The sequence below is a fragment of the Podarcis pityusensis genome (genome assembly GCF_964106645.2).
Source record: "Podarcis pityusensis genome assembly, chromosome: 15".
Classification (NCBI taxonomy): domain Eukaryota; kingdom Metazoa; phylum Chordata; class Lepidosauria; order Squamata; family Lacertidae; genus Podarcis; species Podarcis pityusensis.
In genome coordinates this window covers 11,763,302-11,780,816 of record NC_138040.1, presented here as the reverse complement: position 1 = coordinate 11,780,816, position 17,515 = coordinate 11,763,302, and the positions used below count along the sequence as shown (strand labels likewise).

The following is a 17,515-nucleotide window of genomic DNA, read 5'->3' as shown; positions in this document are numbered from 1 at the left end:
CTTATTGGATTACAAATTTAAAGGTGAAACCCAGAGTCAGGAGCTGCCTGAGTACTAAGGGAGCTGTCAGTACTGCAGATTTGGATACAGCATATTGCAACTGGAAACAATCTGAGGGTATTGATACCTTTTAAATTTGAAACATTTTTTTTTGGAGATAAATAAGCACTGTCTGCAACAAGGTAATCATTTATAAACTCTGCTAAGTATTTGTATCTGAAGGTTCTTGGACATTAATTTAGACTCTGAAAGATAGATCAAGCTCCCTCTAGAGGATTGGATTATAACAGTGATTTTACATACACTTTTTACTTTCGATTCCCTTGCTGTTTGCTTGCTCTGGACCTTTCCATTCCCATGGGAACAACTCAGTGTGACCTTGACTGATAGATAACGTTGGAATGAGTGGCACAAGAAAAAGAGGGAGAGCTAAACAAACAACTCTAACAACTCTAACCTCAGCCTTACAGACACGCAGATCATCTGTGCCTGCTTTGCCCTCAGAAGTGGAGGGTGAGGGCGAAGCAGAGCAGTTACAATTGGAAGATATGGCCTCAGGAGCATCTGCTTCTATACTAGATAAAATCTTTGAAAAATTGGAAGCTTTGGACAAGAAAGCAGATGCCCAATCAGCAAAGATTGATAAAAATACAGAATGTTTAAATAAATTAACCACACAAGTGACACAGAATGCACAAGCAATTGGACAGCTAACTGAGGCCTCAGCAGAAAATCGGAAATTGACTGAGGACACTAGACAAAGATTTGAAAATTTAGAGCAAGAGGTAAGACCACTCACTAAACAAGTTGGGGAACACCAGATTTATCTCTCGATGATAGAACTGCGAAACTGTGAGAATAACTTAAGGATTAGATCACTACAAGAGGCAGAAGAAGGAAATCTAACTGAGTTTTTGACTAAAGAATTCTCCAAGTTCTGGAACTTGGAAGTAAAGGACTTTAAAATTGTGTCAGCTTTCAGACTTGGAAGATTCATAAAGAAGGAGAGGCCCAGAGACTGTTTGATAACATTGAGATCAAAGGAGGAAAGGGATAAGATTCTGGGACTACACTTTGTAAAATCACTGGAGGTGTTGGATAGAAGAATTGAAATTTATAAAGATATCCCAAGACTACTGCTTGACCTTAGAACCGCCTATTCTGAACTTGTTAAACTACTAAGGAGCAACGCAATTCCATTTAGGTGGGAATTTCCTCAAGGATTATCTTTTACCTTTAGAGGGAGAAAGGTTAAAGTTAGAACATTGGAAGAGAGAGACAAATTCCTGTCTACACACGGAGAGGACCTTCAAAAAAGAATTGAACTACCTGCTGGGCCTGAGGCAACGCCAACACCAACATCAGCACCTGTGGAACCTGAAGTCCCTGAGAAGATACCACCCCTTGAAAAATAACCAGATAATTCAGGATGTCTCTGCAACTGTTGAGCTGGAATATTAATGGTTGTAACATTCCGGAAAAAAGGAAGAAAATATTTCATATATTAAAAAAAGAACAATTGGACATTATTTGTTTACAAGAAACACATGTGACGAGGCTCCACAGAAAAGTGTTAATAAATAAAAGATTGGGCCAGGAATTTGTATCTTCGGACAAAGTTAAGAAGAGAGGCGTAGTGATATATGCAAAAGAGAGCCTGTCACCTAAATTCCTATTTAAAGATGAACATGGAAGAATTTTGGCCATCGAGATACAATATCAAGGAGAGAAACTGCTGATATTAGGAATTTATGCACCTAATGAAGGGAAATCGGAATTTTACAAGAAGTTGCAGGAGACAATGCTGGATTATCTAGACTACAACAACATCATAATGATGGGAGATATGAACGGGGTCGTATCAACTAACATGGACAAGTCACAAAGTCAAAATGTTACAAAAGACGGCAGACTACCTAAAACTTTTTTTGAAATAACTGACAATATGGACTTGATTGACATTTGGAGGACAAAGAACCCACTAGGAAGAGAGGGAACATTCTTTTCTGAAGCCCAAATGACCTGGACAAGAATCGACCAAATATGGATTTCTAGAGGCCTGGCACCTAAGGTTAGAAAAGTGGAAATCTGCCCAAAGACCTGCTCTGACCACAATGCAGTAAAGATGGATATGACACTATTACCAACTGGATCCTTTAGATGGAAGATGAATGACAATTTGTTTAGAGATCAGGAAATTACCAAGAAGGCCCAAAAAGTTTTGAAGGACTATTTTGAGATAAACATGAATAATATGGTGGAAAAAAGAATAATCTGGGACGCAAGCAAAGCTGTAATGAGGGGATTCTTGATACAACAGAACGCAGTGAAGAAAAGAACATATAATGAGAAAAAAGATAAGATCTTGGATAAAATAAAAGAATTAGAGAAGAAATTAAGAGTGAATCCGAAGTCACAGCCAACTCTGAGAGAAATTAAACTTTATCAAACACAATATTCCAAGTTGATAAATCAGGAAATTGAATGGAAGGTTAAATTAATGAAACAAAAAACGTTTGAGTCGGCGAATAAATGTGGAAAACTGCTAGCTTGGCAGTTGAAGAGAAGACAAAGATTAAATACTGTTACAAACTTGGAGGTTGATGGAAAAAACATCCAGAATCCGGTGGACATTAGAAAGTGTTTCCAGAGATACTTCAAAAAATTATACACTCAAGGGCCGCAAGATGATGTTGAGATTAAACAATTTTTGGCAAAAAACGGATTATCTAAATTGTCACAAGAAAATAGGACAATCCTGAATTCTAAAATAACACGACAGGAGATCGAACAAGTTATCCAGAACATGCAACTTGGCAAATCTCCAGGACCAGATGGGCTGACCTCCAAGTACTATAAGACATTGAAAGACTATTTGATACAACCTTTGATGGAGGTCAGCAATGAAATTATGGAGGGGAGGAGGGCACCGGAGTCGTGGAAGGAAGCATTTACCACATTAATACCAAAGTCGGAAGCTGAAAAGACACAACTTAAGAACTACCGTCCCATCTCTCTCTTAAATGTGGATTATAAAATATTTGCAGACATTTTGGCAAATAGATTTAAAAAAGTTTTAAATGAAGTAATTCATAAGGACCAGGCTGGCTTTCTCCCAGGAAGACATCTGTTTGCTAATACAAGGAACATTATTGACATTTCGGAACTTCTGCAAACAGATATAAATACAAAAGCAGTTTTAATTTTTATAGATGCGGAGAAGGCCTTTGACAATATCTCCTGGAAATTTATGATGGGAAATTTAAAAGAGATGGGAGTGGGACGGGGTTTTGAAAATGGGATTGAGGCGATATATTCAGAACAGAAAGCTAAACTGATAGTTAATAATGTGGTTACGGAAGAGTTTAAAATTGAAAAAGGGACACGACAAGGTTGCCCTATTTCCCCTTTGTTATTTATTTCGGTTCTGGAAGTGCTATTGAACATGATTAGAAGGGACCAGTTGGTGGAAGGAATTCAGGTCGGTCAGAAACAATATAAATTAAAAGCTTTTGCAGATGACCTGGTTTTGACTTTGCAGAAGCCAGAGCCCAGTACGAAAAGAGTATTACAACTGATTAATGACTTTGGTCGGGTGGCTGGATTTAAATTAAATAAACAGAAAACTAAGGTTTTGGGGAAAAATTTGACTAATACAGAGTCAGAACGGTTTCAGAATGAGATGGAACTTAACGTGGTGAAAAAAGTGAAATACCTAGGGGTAAACATAACAGCAAAAAATCTAGGTCTATTTAAGGACAATTATGAAAAATGTTGGACAGAAATTAAGAGAGACCTAGATAGTTGGACAAAATTGAAACTTTCTTTGTTAGGCCGAATTGCTGCTATTAAGATGAATGTATTGCCAAGGATGTTGTTTTTATTTCAAACACTTCAGGTTTTGGACAAAACGGAGTGCTTTCAGAAGTGGCAGAGAGATATTTCCAAGTTTGTCTGGCAGGGCAAAAAGCCCAGAATTAAGTTTAAGATATTAACAGATGCAAAACAAAGAGGGGGCTTTGCCCTGCCAGACTTAAAGTTGTATTACGAAGCCGCAGCGTTTTGCTGGCTAAAAGACTGGCTACTTCTTGAAGACACTGATGTGTTGGATTTGGAGGGGTTTAACAATACCTTTGGATGGCATGCATATTTATGGTATGACAAGGTTAAAGCAAATAAGGCCTTTAAGAACCATATTGTCAGAAAATCATTGTTTAATGTCTGGTCAAAATATAAAGACTTGCTGGAAAATAAAACACCAAGGTGGCTTTCACCTTTGGAAGCCAAGGCCCGAAAAAGACCCAATATGGAGGCTAAATGGCCAAAATATTGGGAAATACTAGAAAAGGATGGAGACAAATGGAAATTGCAGAGTTTAGAGAAAATGAAAGACAAAGTGCGAGACTGGTTACATTACGCTCAGATCAAAGAAGTTTTTAAAAATGATAAGAAATTAGGGTTCCAGGTGGAGAAATCGAAACTAGAAACAGAATTGTTAGAACCAAAGATTAAGGTACTTTCAAGGATGTATAACTTGCTGTTGAAATGGAATACACAAGACGAAACGGTTAAATCGGCTATGATAAGGTGGGCACAGGACATTGGGCATAATATCATGTTTGAGGACTGGGAGAGGTTGTGGAATAATGGACTGAAATTTACTGCATGTAACGCCCTGAAAGAAAATGTAATGAAAATGATTTATAGATGGTACATGACCCCAGTCAAACTTGCTAAAATTTACCACCTGTCTGATAATAAGTGTTGGAAATGCAAAGAGTGCGAGGGAACGTTCTTCCACCTCTGGTGGACTTGCCCTAAAGTGAAGGCGTTCTGGGAAATGATCTATAATGAACTGAAAAAGGTATTTAAATATACCTTCACTAAGAAACCAGAGGCTTTCCTTTTGGGTATTGTCGGCCAAGGGGTGGTAAAGAAGGACCAGACATTCTTTATGTATGCAACAACAGCAGCAAGGATACTTCTCGCAAAACATTGGAAAACCCAAGATCTACCCACACTGGAAGAATGGCAGATACAACTGATAGATTACATGGAACTGGCTGAAATGACCGGCAGAATCCGTGACCTGGGAGAAGAGAGGATTGAGGAGGACTGGAAGAAATTTAAGAACTATTTACAAAAGTATTGTAATTTGAGTGAATACTAAATAAGATGCTAGACTAAAACAACTGAGTACCACTAAATTTAGAAGCTTTTTTAAGAAAATAAGTAAGACTGTGAAAAATTAGCTCCTTTTGAGAATTATATGATTATGAAATATAGAAGGGATATAAGAATTTAAACAAGATGATAAATTGCTGACAAAATGTTTTAACGATGAAAATGGGAGCGGGAGGTGTGAGGAAGTCCAAAGAAAATGTGAAAATATGTTAAGACCGATGTTATATTGTTTATTATGTCTATTTTTATTGTAAAATTTAATAAATTGCTTTAAAAAAAAAAAAAAGGAAGTGTCTGCGGACAGCGCTGGCTCCCGGCCTATAGAGTGAGATGAGCGCACAACCCTAGAGTCTGTCAAGACTGGCCCGTACGGGCAGGGGTACCTTTACCTTAAAACATCCCACCTACTCAACGAGGCCACAGGTAACTGAGAGCCAAAGGCCTGGAGGAAAATAAAATGTTTTTGCCTAATGCCTAAAGATGTAGAATGGTGCTGACAGATGAGCCTCCCCGGGGAGAACATTCCACAAGCGGGGAGCCACCACAGAAAAGGCCCCGTCTCGTGCTGCCACCTTCTGGGCCTCTCAAGGAGAGGGCACATGGAGAAATGCCTCAAGGAATGAGGATTGCAAGGTCTGGGTTGATTCATATGGGGAGAGGCAGTGCTTGAGGTGCTGGGGTTGTGAGTCACATACGGTTTCAGAGCTCAAAACTAGCAAGGCAGCAAAGGGAATACCTGAAAAACGAGTTTGCGGCTGCTGTGCGGGATGCCTCGTTCAGGGGCACCGATGGTGTGGTTTTTGTCTCGGTTATCTCAGGGGTCGGTTTCTTGGTCTTGAAAAAAGCATGAAAGAAGCAGAACCTGGCAGAAGACAACAACGACTTCTTAATACAGGCTGCTGAAACAAAGCGGCGTTCCCAAATGATTTGCAACTCTAAGAGTCACTTCAGTTAGAAAGCCAAGAATACCCACTTTCACCTGGAAAGAAGTTTCCAGTCCTCATGTTTGTGACAAATAAATATAGATGGGGGGGGCAGGTTGTTACATCCAGTGTTTTTTTCAGGGGGTACTCAAGGGTCTTCTGCCAACCTAGCAGTTCAAAAGCACACTAGTGCAAGTAGATAAATAGGTACCACTGCGACGGGAAGGTAAACAGTGTTTCTGTACATTCTGACACTCATTGTGCCAGAAGCGGTTTAGTCATGTTGGCCACATGACCTGGAAAGCTGTCTGTGAACAAACACCGGCTCCCTCAGCCTGAAAGCGAGATGAGCACAACACCCCATAGTCGCCTTTGACTGGACTCAACCATCCAGGGGTCCTTTACCTTAGTACCTTTACTCAAGGGTACACAGTACCAGCACCTCTTTTTTGTTGTTAAAAAGTGTGGCACTTACTGCAAAAACATCATAGTGAGTAGCAGCAACTATTTTTCTAGAAAATAAGCACTGGCTACATCTCAGCTAGATCTAGCTTGCATTGTGGCAACCAGTAACGTAAATGCCAAACGTGTCTTGCAGGATCTTAAGTTTCTCTCTTGGCAATATCAACATACACACTGCGCTATCAAGTACCAGAGGACCAGCTCCCGTTCCCTTACAAGCTAAACTTCTGACATGGGATGGGGAGGAAAATGGAAACAGGTCTGGGAAAGGGAAGAATATGTACTTTTATTCAATTATGTGTCTTTGGTCTTCATTCCAGTGAGAGGATTGAAGATTTCACAGAAACCTGAGCTTTTGAGGAGGGTTTGGAGGAAGAGGAAATGACTGTTAAACCACTCTGGGAACTGTAGCCCTGTGAGGGTAAACAGAGGCTCCTTAGCAACTCTGAACACCCTGAACAAACGGCAGTTCCCAGAAAGCTTTGGGGGAAGCCCTGTTTAAAGTGGTACGACACTGCTTTAAAGGAGTAGTGCAGATTGCGGCCTAAGGTCATACAAAGGTTGTGAGCAGTACAGTGGTGCCCCGCAAGACGAATGCCTCGCCAGACGAAAAACTCGCTAGACGAAAGGGTTTTCCGTTTTTTGAGTCGTTCCGCAAGACGAATTTCCCTATGGGCTTGCTTCGCAAGACGTTTCGTCTTGCAAGTTCTTGCGAGTTTGTTTCCTTTTTCTTAAAGCCGCTAAGCCGCTAATAGCCGCTAATAGCCGTGCTTCGCAAGACGAAAAAACCGCAAGACGAAGAGACTCGCGGAACGGATTAATTTCGTCTTGCGTGGCACCACTTTACAGTTCTTTGGTTTAGAGTATTCAGCTGTCTCGAGTGAACAACAAACCCTTCCCTCGGCAAGCAGGCAGCGCAAGCCGCTGTCAACCATCTTGTCCCTCCTACCTGGTCACATCAGTCACAAACTCTTCTCCCTTCTTGATCTGCGGGTTCTCAACTAGGCCAACCAGCCGAGCTATGATCCATTTCCTCAGGCGCGTCACACAGTGCTGGGTCATTTCCCTGCATCGACAGAGAGAAATCAGAAGTAATGAGCCACTAAAGCAGACCCTTGCCTTATCATCTTAATGGAGTAAAAAGATGGTGGACAGCAGGCCAGTTCAGATGTCATGCTAAGCCATCGTTTAGTGTTACGAGACACCTCCAGCGTTGCCAGGTGGGTCCAGGGACCCCCACCCCCTTTGGCCACTTTCACACCATTCATTTAAAGCGCCATGGTACTAAACGGTCATGGCTTCCTCCAAAGAATTCTGGGTACTTTCATTTGTTTAGGGTGCTTAGAGTTAAGAGGAGACTCCTGTTCCTCTCAAAGAGCTAAGATACCCAGAGCTGTTTAACAATCAATCCCTCTTCACAGGGCGCTATGGGAATTGTAGCTCTCTGAGGGGAACAGGGGCTTTGTAACAACTCCTAGTACCCAGAATCCTTTGGGGGAAGTCATGGCTGCTTAAAATGGTGGGAATGTGGTTTTGGTTAAAAAAAAACAACACCCAGCGCCCTATGTTCCTGTGGCAACAGTTGACCAAATCAATTGACCACCATCTCTGATATAGGTGGGAATCTTTGAACTGTAGAGCCAGAAGGGACCCCGAGGGTCATCTAGTCCCACCCCCTGCAAAGTAGGGAACTTTTGACCAATATGGCGCTCGAAGCCACGACCCTGAGATTAAGAGTCTCAGGCTCTAACCGACTGAGCTATAGGGAGCTTTGGCCAGGCTAAAGACTTCACGGTGCCTTGGTGGAAAGTACAAATGGGCCCGCCCCAGCCAAGAAACCTCACAGAAATTAGCACCTGAGGAGAATCCAGTGGCAAAGCCTCACTAATACCAACAGGAGCGTCACGTGCATGTGAAAAATAGAATCTCGGTGGTAGAGCATCTGCTTTGAGTGTAGAAGGTCCCAGGTTCCGACAATTTTAGGTGATATTTTAGTGATCAAGATTTGATATATATTTTTTTAACTGCTATATCTGTATTGTCTCTGTTATACCCCAATGCAATTCAATGTATTCCTGTTGTGTTTTACGATTTTCCTGATATTTTAAGTGAGCTGGAAGTGGTCTGTGACCGTAATAATAAAATTCATTCATTCACTAAAATTCATTCATTCATCCCAGGTTCAATCCCTGGCAACTCTCCTGGCTGGGAGAGACAAGAGCATAAGAAGAGCTCTGCAGGATCAGGCCAGTGACCCATCTAGTCCAGGATCCTGTTCTCACAGTGGCCAGCCAGATGCCTGATGAAAACCCACAAGCAGGATTCGAACACAAGAGCCCTCTTCCCCTCCTGTGGTTTCCAGCATTCAGAAGCATCACTGCCTCCGACTGTGGAGGCAGAGCACAGCCATCTTGGCTCGTAGCCAAGGATAGCCCTCTCCTCCATGAATCTGTCTAATCCTCTTTTAAGGCCATCTAGCTTGGTGGCCATCACAGCCTCCTGTGGAAGGGAGTTCCATAGTTTAACTAAGCTCCGCGTGAAGGACTTTCTTTTCTTTTATCTGTTCTCCATGCAGTGGTCTGAAACAGCATAAAAAGAAGAAGAGTTTGGATTTGATATCCCGCTTTATCATTACCCAAAGGAGCCTCAAAGCGGCTAACATTCTCCTTTCCCTTCCTCCCCCACAACAAACACTCTGTGAGGTGCGTAGGGCTGAGAGGCTTCAGAGAAGTGTGACTAGCCCAAGGTCACGCAGCAGCTGCATGTGGAGGAGCGGGGAAGCAAACCCGGTTCACCAGATTACGAGTCCACCGCTCTTAACCACTACACCACACTGGCTCTCACACTGGCTGCTTCCTATTCGGCCGGAGGTGCCTCCGCCTTTCCCCCAGCTTTCACTCACACGTCCGTCTTCTTCTCGTTCTGCTGCTGCCGCCTGGTGGCGAAATCCACGCAGGTGTCCAAATCCGGGTTGAGGAACATGTTCTTGAGCCAGGCCGTGTACTTCAGCAACGCCCCGGGGAGCAGGTGCCTCAACACTTTCCAGAAACTAGGCACCACCGGGTAGCCTTGGTTGGTGAGCGTGGAGAAGCCAACCATCACCGCCAGCTGCTTGGCCGGGTCACTGCATCCCTCCAAGAATGAGTCGACGTAGGCCTCCATCTCTGGGGCAAACTTGAATCTGTCATGCATCTGAAAAACACAGGCAGGAGAAGGGCTGTGGCTGAGCAGCAGGACGCCTGCTTGGCAAGCAGAAGGGCCCAATCCCTGGTGTCTCCAGGGAGGGCTGGGAACGTCTGCTGTCTAAAATCCTGGAGAGACACTGCTGATCAGGGTAGACCAGCCTTCGCCATCCTAGTGGCCTCCAGGCATTTTGGACTACATCTGTCCCAGAGAGCAAGATCAGCAGAGATGCTGTGAGTTGTTTTCCAGTAAACTATGGGGGCTACCATACTGGGGAAGGGATATTGTTGCCATTCCCCTACCTGGGTGGACACAACATGGGTCCCGTAATGACGCATGACTTCCCCTCGGAGAACCATCCTTAGCTGGCTAGTCGACAGGAGCGGGAGAGAGCTGCCCAGCAACCGGTAACACATGTAACTGAGGAAGAATAAGACACACAGGATAAGAAATAATGAGTGAAAGCAGCTTTCTGGCTTTCAAGGGGCCTGTCTTTACTGATTTCATGAATTGAGAATGGCCTGCTAAACTCGTGAAGAATTTGACAGCCTCCCAGAGCACAGTTCGAAAACCACTGGGATTTAGAAAAATGGGAGAAAGAACTGCAAGGAGAGACTGGGGCCATGTTCACATGATACATTTAAAGCACTACAATACCACTTTTGACAGTCATGGTTTCCCCCAAAGAATTATGGGAGCTGTGGACCCCCTATTTCCCTCACTGAGCTACAAGTCCCAGAGTTCTCTGTGAAGAGGGACTGACTGCTAAAACATTCTAGAAACCGTAGCTCTCTGAGGGGAAAGGGAGTCTTCTAACCACTCTCAGGACCCTCAACAAACTACAGATCCCAGAATTCGGGGGGGGGGGGGACCACAGCTGTTGCAAAGTGGCATCATAGTGCTTCAAAACATGTTGTGTGAATGTTGCGTGTGACAGACAAGCCAAAACTTCCCCAGCCAACCTGCAAGGTCCAACGTTGTCCTTCAGCAGACCGTTCTCGACGGCTTCTTTCCAGAAGAGCTCAAAGGTGCCTTCCTTCAGAGCCACTTTCATCAAGTCCAGTCCGACAGTAGGAAGACTTCTGTCCTTTTTCTCAGACTTGGCCGCCATTTTCAAAGCCTCCAGCAGCCTGCAAGGAAGAGCAAAACGATTTTTTAAAAATAAAATAAAATTAAAAACTGCCTTCCGTTGTGTGGAGGCAAAGCCTAGGGGCATACAAAGCTTCCTTAGGCTAGAGCAGGCTGTTGGCCCATATAGCTCAGTACGGCCTAGTCAGACTGGCAGCAGCTCCCCAGGGTGTTGACTGGGCACCTTTCCCTGCCCTCGTGGGAGATGCTGAAGACTGGACTGGGGACCTTCTGCATGCAGAGAGCGGGGGATATACCACTGAACAACACCCCGAAGAATCTTAGATCCCAGAATCCTCCTTTTCCTTCCTTCACTGTAAGATATTCTGGGCTGTCCCGTGAATCCGCTGGATGAAATAGCAGATGAACGTTGCCTCAGAAGAGTGAGGAAAATTCTCAGGGATGATTCACACCCTGGCCGGCACGTTCTTGATCTCCTACCCTCAGGCAGAAGATATAGAAGCATGATGAATTGCACCAACAGGGTAAAGAACAGCTTCTATCTGTGGGCTGCTGAATGAAAAGATAACAACAGGGCAACTGACTTTGGGGTTTGGTGGGTGTGCGTCAGTAAACGAGGGGAATTAAGACTAAGAGAGCTGAGTGAGGGTGCTCGTGTAATCTCACTGTATACTAGTTGTACAAGTGACAATAAAGTATTTCAATTTCAACTTCGGTATTTCAATTTCAAAAGAACTGTAAAGCGATGCAAGCGTCCTGCATTCGTTCCTGGTCAACATACCTGGGAATGTTTTCTGCCGTGATGACGGCAGTCGTGCCCAAGAGGGCCTTCAGTTTTTCTGGCCGGAGAACCCTGGGGAACTTCTGGATGCCCACCAGCAGGAGGTAAAGCTGCCCTGGACTGCTGAAGGCCGAGGTGAGGTCATCTTCCAAGAAGCTGAAAAGGACCTCTTCAAACACAGCCTCCGGAATCTGAGCCCCCGGCAAAAACAAAAGCGAACAACTCCCTGCGTTGGGATGTCCATGATAGATTCCCCTTTTTTACATCTCAAACCTCCCACCTCTAGGCAAGACTCCTGTGCCAAAGGTATTCACCTCCTCTAAGATGGACTATAATTGGAAATTGATTTAGTTTAATAATGATATTGGAAAGCTGTTACTTTCAACTACAAGGAAACTCAGAAGGGAGGGACTAGAGGAAGACAACCAAGATGTTTAAAAGGTTGGATTTGTAAAGAACTAAGTTTGTTGTTATTGTTTATTGTTCCTTTTTTCTTCTTTCATTCATTGATGTTTTTTTTTCTTCTTTTTTTGTGCGTCATTCTGCTCTGTGGTTTTTGTTATAATTGTGGAAAATCTAATAATTATTATTATTTTTTTAAAAAAGGTATTCACCTCCTCCATCGCTTGGACCATCCAACTCCCTAGGCCCCTACAGTGGCTACTCAACCCCCTCTGCACCCAGGACAAGCCCCTCTCTTTCTGCACCTGCCTTGTCCTCCATTTTATAAAGCCACCCACAGCCAAGTCCATCCATCCTTCCCAGCACCATCTTTGGACATCCGTTTCTCATCATATTTGTTTGCTTGGCAATACATCAGCATTCACTTCCGTGGAACTCACTCAGGCGCCAGACAACTTGGCCTACGTGACAATTACGGGTGGCATCCAACTGAGGCCACAGTCACACCAAACATTTAAAGCACATTTTAAACATGGCTCCCCTGCAAAGCATTCTGGGAACTGCAGTGCTAAGAGTTGCTAGGAGAACCGCTTTCGCCTCCCAGAATTCCCTGTGAAGAGGGATTGACTGCTGAACCACTCAAAGAGAACTGTAGCTCTGGAATATTTCCCTGTGCCCTGGCGAGGCATTGTAATTAGCATCAGCGGTCTAACGGGGACGGGTTGGTGCCTGCAAGCCGGTCTTGCAGAAGAAGCTAAGCAACTATATATTTAAGAGGCTCCCTTTTTTTTTTGCAACAACACCCCACATCTCCCTACCTCGGAAACGATGTCGGCCAATGTCTTCCTAGGAAGGTCTTTGAGGTGGGCGTGGTGATCCGAAAGGCTCTGGAGAAGCTGGACGCAGCCAAGGAGAGCTTTTGAATCCTAAGGAATTTAGATAAAAGTGGGTGAGTCTACAAGGCTGGAGTGGACCCAGAGAATGCAAGAGGGAAAGCATGTATTTGAGGAAATGATCCATCTACCTCAACACTGTTGGCAGTGACTTCCAGAAGCTTTTGAGGGTTTCAGCAAGGAATACTTAGTCCTCCCTGAGAGGTTACCCCAGAGGGAAAAACTTAACAGGAAAAAATTGCCCACCCAGTTTTTAAAGGATCTAACAGCCGATGGAGGAAAAACACTCCTCACTCTACCACCAGCTGCCAGGCAGAGCAGATGTTTCAAATGCGCCAAAGAACACTGGAGCATCATGTGTTCCATTATGAGGCACAGGAGCTCTCTCAAGTTTCTAGTCCATATGAATTCCAAGCAAGGCTTGAAAGCATATGTGAGCAAAAGGTGGAAAAGGTGGGGGGGTGATTTGGGATTTCCAGTAACTGGTGGAAGTGATGTCCAGGGCCTCTCATTCAGCAGACGACTCAGCAGAGCTGACTCTATTGGCATAATTTATGCACATCAGAGAATTCAGCCTATTATTATTATTATTATTATTATTATCATCATCAACATCACGTCACAGGGTTTGCACCAGGGGCATGCAGACCTGAAACATTTGCATTTAGTGTTACCTTTGGAAGACGCCCAGACTGGAACAGAGCCAGAACGCCGAAAAAGTTCCCAAACAGAGCATTTCGGAAGAGTTTCTGAAACAAAACGGGGAACCAACATAGAAAGACAATCTAGGCAAGGCTGTGGAATCTCGCGAGCGACTCTTTGGAGCGAGCAAACTTGCAAACAAGAAGTATCTAGCAACACTCACCACTTGAATGGGTCCCCATCCGCCGCCAAAAACACTTCAATATGGAAATGCAGCCCTCAACCTCAAAAAAAACCTTCCCACCACTGACCAAATAGGGCCCCCCCAAAAATGACCCCAAATACTGTTTTGGGGAACCTGGGAAGTATCTTGGGAAATGTGGGGAGAAGTCCATTCCCCCAGCTCTGCTGAAAAACCTTCTACTGCTTAACTGTTTTCATGCCGGATGGTAACCGAGTTTGCTTTTTTCCTCTTCCCTCCCTGCCATCTTCCCTTGTGTGTCATGTTGTTTCAGATTGCAAGCCTGCTTTGTTATCTGACTGCATGAAAGCTAACCTGGAAGCATTTTTTTTACAAAAGAGCAGGGTTCAAATGGCCTGAATAAATGACCAGCTTTTACCCGGTGCTTCTCAAACTATGGGTCGTGATACGTTCCTAGCTGTCTCAGACAATGAGACAATTTCCCCACACGGCCCCCCCCCCTTTCTCCAGCCAGACAGCCATGATCACGCATTACGACAAACCATAGTTTGCTGTGACATCCCCTTTTGTCCTCTAGCGTGACCAGGAAGATCTCAGAAGCTTTTGCTTCTGCTTCTATATTAAACACGTTGTCCCATTTTGCTGGCACAGAAGATCACGGTTTAGGTCAACTGCAGTTAGCTTAAAAAAAAAAAAGCCTGTTTCATTACCCGTATTTGATGCTGACAAATTATTTATTTATTTGATATATTTCCATACCACCTTTATCTTCCAAATATCTCAAAGTGGTGTACGTGGTTCTCCTCCTCCCCATTTCACCCTCACAACAACCCTGTGAGGTAGGTCAGGCTAAGAGATGGCAACTGGCCCAGGGTCGCCCAGTGAGCTTCATGGCTGAGTGGGGATTCGAACCCTGGTCTCCCAGGCTGTAGTCCAACACTCTACACATTACGCCAAACTGGCTCTTCGCACCATTCTTTCAATGCACCACTTTAAACAGGCATTCCCAATGGGCACCAGCAACCCACAAACTTCCTTATGGTCACAAGCATAACTCACTCTGGGTAAAACTTGGCTGTGGCACATTCTCTCTCTCCATGCCTGTTTGGAGCATGTTGCTATGCCAGCGATCCAATCGACATCAGTCACCCTCCAAATCCTGCAGAACAAAATCAAACCCCCAAATGGCCAGGATTTGGCCCGTGTGGACTGACGCCGATTGGATCACCAGATTAACACGGCGGACCTGCAGAGCTCCTCTTAACAAAATCCTGCTGTTCACGGCAACCACGAACTGTAAACTCAAAGCCCACTCCATCTCCTTACCTTCTTCACTCTGCCGAGGTCATATTTTTCTTTGATCTGGTCCAGGACTGTGAGGAGGGAGATCTCCTCAAAAACCTGCAATACCTGGGGAGAGAGAAAAAGAAGGGAACACCTGTGTGAATCGGAGAGAAGAGGCAACAGGATGCTGCTGGGACTACAAGCCCCATCACTCCTAACCTTTGGCTGTGGCTGATGGGAGTTGTAGTCCAACAACATCAGGAGGGCTGCATGTTACTTTCGAATCTACAGTTGTTGTTGTTGTTGTTTTAAAAAAAACTTCTACGGAAGAATTATGGAATGAATTATTTTAAAGTTTGCTTTTTTTAAAAAAACTTAAAAGCAAGAAAACCAAAATGCACTCCACTGGGGAACACCAACCTGAGCCAAAGCCAAACTGAATCCTGGACGGGCTGCTTCGCGTGTTGCTCCCAATCCATCAATCAGGCGCTTCAAGCTGTATTTCAATTGCTCATCGTCCTAAAATAAAATATTCAGAAGTTCAGGCAGTGGTGATGGTGGGATTTTTGACTACCCCACAAACCAAAATACAGTAATGTTTATTTTCCTTTAAAATAGCTTCTGTGAAAAAAATATTATTCTGCTTAATTCAGAGCGGCTTTTACAGTGATCAAAGTTTTTTTTAAAAAAGAATCAGTTTACCTAAAACCTCTTAAATTCCACAGCCACATTCATAATCCTAACAACAACCTTCCGAAGTAGGCCAACCCCATCAGCCTTCTTCCGAAACATGGCCTTTGCCACCCCCAGTATCATCCATTCAGTTCCAGGGCCTGATTTTTTCAAATCCATAGCTCCCTTGTTCAAATACCTGGAAAAAACAGGGGGGGGGGGACCACCTCTGAGCATGTTTAAAGTGTAATCCCAGCATCAAATGTCTCTCTGTGTGTATAGGCTTGCTAACTATATGTTTCCCACAGACATAACATGATAAAATCAACTGAAAACACAGTACGGTGTTTTTTTCCAGTTTGCATGCAGCAAATTATTTATTATAAAATGTATAAGCCACTTTCCCTAATGAAAGAGGTGTGCAAAGCTGCTACCAATAGGTTTTGTGGGGCTTTGTACATAGAATCAAAGAACCGTAGCGTTGGAAGGCGCCCCAAGGATCCAACACCCTGCAAAGCAGCCGGTTTTTCAGGGAAAGAAACTTGCAGGGCCGACTTTGGTGACTGCACTTCCCTGAAAACTTCTGCCCACAAACACCCAAAGGTGAATTTCACCAAATGCAGAATGTGAGAATGCTACAGAAAAGTTAATGTGATGGCATCATTATATTGGGACTGCTTTCGGCCAGAGGACCCACTGGGCAGCTGCACCCAGTGTCTCACCATGGGAAGAGAGAGAGACCAACCTGGTCCCATCCATTTCCTCCTCCCTCCCTAGTCCTTTTCCTTTTGTATCTTGTCTGTTAACACTGCAAACCTGTCTTTATTTGTCCAGGTGCTATAAAACTTTAGATATCCTTTTTGCTATTAAAATAAAATTTAAAAACAATCGGCTGTACTGAGCCATAGTCAGAGAAGACCTACTGAAATCAGCGGGACAAAATCCATTTCAAAGGGACTCCTATGGCTGGAACTTAAACAATACTGTATATAATATCAATACTTCCAAACACATACTTTGGGGGGTAGGTGAGAGGGGGAGAGACGCGGCTTTAATATTTTTAATGTTTTGTATTTTTAATGTTTGATGTTATACTGTGTTTGATGTTTTAATTCCTTGGAAGCCGCCCTGAGTGGCTGCGGAAACCCAGTTAGATGGCTGGCATATATTTTATTATCATTATCATTACCAGCCGCCCTTTTAACCCAGAGGGAGAAGCGCGGCGTTTGCAAAAAGCTTATATTAACTTTCCACCGTCTCTCTTACTTTCTGGTTCTCTCGCAAGTAGCGCAGCAGATCCTCCGTCGCCTTCAAGCGCGTCTCCTGCTGGGGCTTGGCGATGTCCCAGAAGAAATCCAAAAACTGCCGGTTCTGGCCCAGGAGCCGGCCCGGGTGGGAGATGGGGGCCGCGGCGAGAGCTTCATCGCCGGGGCTGCCGCTACCGCTGCCATCCCCGGCCATGCTGGAGGCAGCGCAGCAAAAAGACGCACGTGGAAGGAGGGGATGCAGAGGCGCACGTGAGAACCTCCCCTTCCGGGTTAAGGAAAGCAGAAGCTGGATAGGAGCCTCCCTGCCGGGGCTTGGCTTTCTTCGGCTTCCTCCTTTGCACAACGCCCTTGCCTGCCCCACGTGGAAACGCCAGACTCTGCATGCGCATCAATCCCTGCCTGGGATGTGAGCTCTTTTGGGGGTCTTTTTGGTGGCGCGTTTGCTTGCCTAAGGCGGATGCTATCAGCCGCCTGGGGCGCAGACCACAGAAAGGTGCAGCGCTGACTTTTGCGGGGCACTGTTTTCTATA

General features: G+C 44.5%; 1 protein-coding gene across 1 annotated transcript in view; it reads right to left on the bottom strand.

Moving 5' to 3' along the window:
• MYBBP1A (MYB binding protein 1a) overlaps positions 1-17,229 on the bottom strand; it is a 65,521-nt gene extending 48,292 nt beyond the window's left edge. Inside the window, exons 1-11 of the mRNA XM_080982804.1 lie at positions 16,984-17,229; positions 15,466-15,564; positions 15,088-15,171; positions 13,592-13,666; positions 12,843-12,950; positions 11,623-11,813; positions 10,715-10,882; positions 10,055-10,172; positions 9,472-9,761; positions 7,519-7,635; positions 5,921-6,046 (exon numbers count right to left, since the gene is read on the bottom strand). Coding sequence (XP_080838930.1) covers positions 5,921-6,046; positions 7,519-7,635; positions 9,472-9,761; positions 10,055-10,172; positions 10,715-10,882; positions 11,623-11,813; positions 12,843-12,950; positions 13,592-13,666; positions 15,088-15,171; positions 15,466-15,564; positions 16,984-17,178 — 1,571 coding nt within the window. The 5' untranslated portion in view covers positions 17,179-17,229. The remainder of the gene's footprint in view (positions 1-5,920; positions 6,047-7,518; positions 7,636-9,471; positions 9,762-10,054; positions 10,173-10,714; positions 10,883-11,622; positions 11,814-12,842; positions 12,951-13,591; positions 13,667-15,087; positions 15,172-15,465; positions 15,565-16,983) is intronic.
• Between the last annotated feature and the right edge of the window lie 286 nt (positions 17,230-17,515).